Raw genomic sequence first — 5,602 nt, forward strand, 5'->3', positions numbered from 1 at the left:
CTTCTTATTCATTCCCAGACCGATAGATGCTACCTTCTATTAGCACTTCAGATTTCCTGGTTCTCTTGACCCCTTTTTGCTACCATGCTGGTTCAAATTAACAGTATATTTTAACTAAGCCAATGTGATGGCCTCCTTGCTGGCCCTTATGTCTTTTTCAGATTTTATCTTGTAGGCACACAAAGCAGTCTTCTAAAAAAAAAAAAAAAAAAAAAAATGAAAGTCTGCTCACAACATGCTGAAAATATCCCACTGAATTCTATTGCACTTAAATAAAACCCAAAACCTTTTAACAAAGACTTACATTACTGTACACTTGTGTATGTTTTCATCATCTCTTTTTTTCCCCCCTCTCTCTATGACTCATTCTTACTGCACTCTTTTAATTCCTTGGATATGCCATGCTCATTTCCACTTGCAGACTTTCAAAATGTTGTTTTCCTCTATTGCTTGGCTAATGCCCTGTCTTGCTCAGTGTTCTGTCCTCAGTGCCTGAGTACAGTGACTGTCAAGTAGTGGCTGCTTAGTAAATACTTGTTAAATGAATGGGTTGAATGAGTGAAGGAGAGGACATATCCATCAATCACACTGCAGAGATTAAAATGGTTAATAATACTGTGAATTTCTGAAAATATAAGTCATAAATTGTTAAGGTCCTTTAGAAGGGCGATAGGGGAATATCTATTTAATTAGACTAAGAAGTTAGATTTCGAATCAATTTGTCAAGTGATCAATTTGCCTGCCACACACTGTTACCCTAAATCAATTCAATTCACGTACAATCAATACCAGTATCTGAATTATTAAAGACTTTTTCCCCAAAAGTAGTGTTTTACTGGACCTCTGCCAGAGCTATTGCTTGCATTTTATGAGCACTACTCATTTGGATGTCAATTTTATATGTGTCTTACATTTCACTTGTCAATTTTATGTGTGTCTTACATTTCACTTGCCGAGTATTTCTCTATACTTAATCGTTTACTTGCAGATGGGCAGGCTTTTCCCTTGTTATAGTTTACTATCTTGTGGTTTTGTGGGGATATGTGTCCTGCCTCCATTCTTACATTTGTTTATACACCTGCCTCAACCAATGACCACTAAACAGCCTTGGCAAATGGCCTAGATCTGGTTTAGGAAGCCTGACTGACAATTCTCCACAGATTAACATTTAGTAATTTGTTCAAAGTCAGCACAGCCTCTTGGCTGCCAGAAAGGAATAACGGTCTCTTAACTCAGGCTCTAACTACTTAACACAATTTCTAACACCCATGACCCCACTTCCAATAAAGAAAAGTGATTTAAAAAATTCATAGTCCCTTTATTTTAACCCAAATATTATATATTACAGAAATATAGTAAGTCTCCTTCAGAATTTGAAGCATATAAAGTTGATTATGAGAGAGAAACTTAAAAAAATATCCCCACACAGAGTCTTGGATTTCAAATTTATTAAAAAATACTAATTGCACAATAACATTTGATATAGAAAGAAAGCAAGGGATACAACTACAAATAAAAAGTGATATCATAATTCTGACTATGTAAATTCTTGTTTGGTTCAAAATTGTCCTAAATTAGGAGTAAAACTGGTTTTAAAATACAGAATATATTTAGAAAGCCATAATATTTGAATTTTACAGTTAGAACATTAAAAATTGGAGAAAAATACAAATGACTTCTTCATGCAGTTACTTATTAGCTGTGCTTGTTGAAAGCCCTAAAGGCTATCATTGTGCCACTCTTATTTTGCTCCTATTTATAGCTTGCTTTCAAAATCCTGTTATTAAGATTTTGAGTTCTTGGTGGGTGTGTTTCTTACCCTTTCCTTTTGCTTGTCATTTGGAATTAGGAGGAGTGTGTATTATAAAGTAACTGGCCAGCTAACTAGGAGAAAACGGTTGAGGGTTGTTGTTTTCTTAAAAAAAAATAAAACAGCTAGCTATTTATTTCTAACATGCTAATCAAATAAACAGAACTTATTCTTTCCCTCACATTCCCCCAACTGGAATTAAGAACCAATGGATTGTAGGGCTTCTATTAGCTGTTCTATATTGGTTTGACTTGGCCATGCTATGTGAAAATTGGCACGGTTTTCTACATGCCAGAAAAATGTACATTTACTTCCTGTTGTGTTTTAGGGTCTGCCTTCAAGGTCATCCAGGTACAAGCTAAACTCTCCCTAACAAAGAAACTTTTGAAAGGAGGCAGTTGTTATAAATTAAATTGCACAGTCATGAAGTTAGATTGTTTTATCATCATTCTCAAGAGAACCCTCTCACTCAGCACAAGCATGAATGAACTATTCTCTTTCTGGAAAAGACTACCTCCGTCTTTATTATAAAAATCAAAGTCAGGGCAAAATGTAGGAAGTTTTTTTTCCCTCTGGTACATTAGCCATTTGAGTTTTCTCAGCTCATGTCTGGATGAGCTAGAGCCCAGCACTGAAGGGAGCATGAAAACCTTACACTTTCAGATCTGTTTGCAAGTAAGAAGAATTGGCCTGTTTGCAAGCAAGAAGAATTGGAACAAAGAAAGGGAGACAAAGAGAAAAATGCAAGGCACTGATTTAAATTCTTTAGCTTTCATCTGTCTGCTATTTTACCAGTCCCTATGGTATTAAGATTTATAATCTCCAGGTGAGGAACTAATTTGTATCTGGATAGACTAGCTCCTAATCGATAGGTGCAAAGGAATATTTTTATTTCCTCGTTTGGAAAATGTTAAGCAGAAGGAGCATTCTCTCTTTATTTCTCCGCAATGAACTCCTCTCCTACAGGGCAGTTCCTTGCTTGCAACCGGTTCTTAACATAACCAGGATCTGGCCTTCTGATCCTGACTTTGGGATGCTTAGGGCTATCTAAATATCCAAAAGAAGGCCCTGAAGTTGTTAAACATATGGAAGTCAGCTACTCAGCTGTTTGAGAGTAGGATGAGATGGCCTGACACTTTCAGGAGATGTAGGAAATAGGATATCTGGAAGGGAAGAGTACAGTACAGAGAAAAGACTGGGAGTCCAAAGATTTGGAATCTACTATTAATTATTCTGGTGATCACTGATTAAGAGGCCTTGGCAAGTCACTTAACTTTCTTTGTGAAAAGAATTTCTGATCATGAAGTGAGGATAATAATGATATCATTCTCAGAGTGTGGTGAGGTGAGAAATGCCCAGTGTAACTGTTACTCTGACTTTGAAGTTTGAACATTCAGCAGATAGGAGGGACCCACTTGTCTGCTCTTGTCTTCCAGATCACTACATGCAGGTGCTGGTTTGTCAGCATGAATGTGTGAGGGAACTTGCTACTCGCCCTGGCCGCCTCTCACCAATTGAGAATTTTCTTCCCCTGCATTTTGACTACCTACAGTTTGCCTACTATCGAGGTAAAGTATGGGTTATCTGTGAAGACCTTTGAGGAGAAATAATCTTGCTCATCATTACAGAATTTCTCTCTCATCTCACATTACTGAAGCTCAGGACAAAAAGAGCAGAGGTGAAACTATAAGTGGGCAAATGCTGTGATAATACCCTGAAAATCATACCTAGGCTGACATTTTATGATTTTTTAAATTTAATTTTTCTAACTTAATTTTAAAAGGTAATATATCCCAGATTCAAAGACCAAATCTCATAAAAGTTTCCCTCTCTTCATTTTTCCCACAACACAATTTCATGCCCTACAACCCAGTGTCTTATTTATCCCTCCAAAAATTTTGTATAGAAACAACACACACACACACACACACACACTCTCTCTCTCTCTCTCTCTCTTTCTCTCTCTCTCTCATTTATTTTCTCCTCTTGTACAAAGAAAATAGCATATTATTTGCACTGTTCTCTACATTGTTTTCTTCACTTAAAAATACATATCAGATTTGTTTTAGTAGGTTGGACCTATGAAATTACCATTCGTTTAGGTAAATTTTGTCAATTTTGTATGGTTTGATCTAATTATTTCTGTATATAGAGATCTTCCTCATTAATTTTTCTTTATATCTGCATACCATTGTACTGTAATTTATTCATGTGACTCCTTACGATGAGCATAGTGTTGTTTATAATCTTTTGCTGTAATAATCAACAATCGAATGAGTGATATTTTACATGTCATTTCACAATTGCACATAAATATAGGATAAATTTCTAGAAATACAATTACTACATCAAATGATTTATTCATTTGTAATTTCCATAGATATTACCAGTTTTTCTCCATATACAGTACACTTTTCATTGCTCATCAACAGAATTCATTATCAAATTTTCATATATTCCCTAGTCTCTCAGGTGAAAATTGATATCTCGATAGTTTTTATTTCCGTTTATCTTATTAAGAAACACCTTCAGGTGGAAACTTTTGATAATTTATGCAAAACATCGAGCACCAAAGCAGACCGAAAGTAGTACCTTTAAAATACTTGATATTGTGTCTTCTTTTACCTGCCGCTGTTTCTGATTACTCTGCCTCGCCTTATCTTCCCTCTTACTGTTGTTTAACACTGACCACTCATGGACATGTTGAAGTACCCCTCAAAATTATTTTAGACAGACTTAGGCTGACTCTTCCGTCTTTCAGTTGGTGAATATGTGAAAGCCTTGGAGTGTGCCAAGGCCTATCTTCTACTCCATCCGGATGATGAGGATGTCCTAGATAATGTGGATTACTATGAGAGTCTGTTGGACGACAGCACAGACCCAGGATCCATCGAGGCCAGAGAGGTGAGACCGATTTCTCTTAGAAGAATTTCTGCATTCTGCTTAGATGCTCTGGGGAGACTTGGTAAAAAAATAACACTGCTTTTGAATATATCTAACAATTCAGTAAAGATTCTTAAACTCACTTCTTTCAAACTTTAATTAGTGATGCCCAAAGCATATTTTTCTCATATGTGCTAGCTTAAAAAAATCTGTTGAGATGGAGACATTTTTTGCAGCTCTGAATATGTTTTTTTGCTTATTTGTCGCTGTCTAATGAAAGCTACTTCCACTTGAACATTTATCATATCTCTTAACTGTTATTTAAATATAAATTTTCTTTCTTTTTTTTCCTCTAGGATTTGACAATGTTTATGAAGCGTCATAAACTGGAATCAGAACTAATAAAATCAGCTGCAGAGAGTCTGGGATTTTCATACACTGAACCAGTAAGATCAAAGAGGAAAGAGGAAATGTTTTTTCAAAAGAACCATTCAATGGACTTTTTATTTATGATTTTATTTCCTAGCCTCATTTGTCAAAGGTTCTAATCCCCTGCTACAAGTTAGCAAAAACTGGGGATATGGAAGAGGTTACTTACTCAATATATGTGATAAACTTTAAAAGACTTTAATAGATTCCCATATCAGTGAGAAACAGTCAAAAGCAAATATATTTGGCTAGAAGTATTTTGTACATGATGTATTTGCCTCAGGTTTGTTTTATTTCCTAAATTCTTTATGCAACATTTTGTATTTTCCTTTAAACATTTCTCTTAAACATTTTAAACATTAAAGAGACTTCAAAACCAACAAAATCAATCACAATTGTACTACTCAACGTGCTGACTTTTCTTCATTTGTTCATATTGCCTTTTCATATTCTTCATATGAAGACATACTTTTGGCAGAA

The 5,602-nt window shown here is 35.3% G+C and overlaps 1 protein-coding gene across 1 annotated transcript in view; it reads left to right on the forward strand.

Annotated features, from left to right (window-relative positions):
* The window catches only part of LOC105307800 (prolyl 3-hydroxylase 2), a 36,114-nt gene that overhangs the window by 5,308 nt on the left and 25,204 nt on the right, over positions 1-5,602 (forward strand). Inside the window, exons 3-5 of the mRNA XM_011383417.1 lie at positions 3,247-3,378; positions 4,572-4,714; positions 5,050-5,139. Of these exons, the coding sequence (XP_011381719.1) occupies positions 3,247-3,378; positions 4,572-4,714; positions 5,050-5,139 (365 nt within the window). The remainder of the gene's footprint in view (positions 1-3,246; positions 3,379-4,571; positions 4,715-5,049; positions 5,140-5,602) is intronic.

The sequence above is a fragment of the Pteropus vampyrus genome, unplaced genomic scaffold (assembly GCF_000151845.1).
Source record: "Pteropus vampyrus isolate Shadow unplaced genomic scaffold, Pvam_2.0 Scaffold14, whole genome shotgun sequence".
Lineage (NCBI taxonomy): Eukaryota > Metazoa > Chordata > Mammalia > Chiroptera > Pteropodidae > Pteropus > Pteropus vampyrus.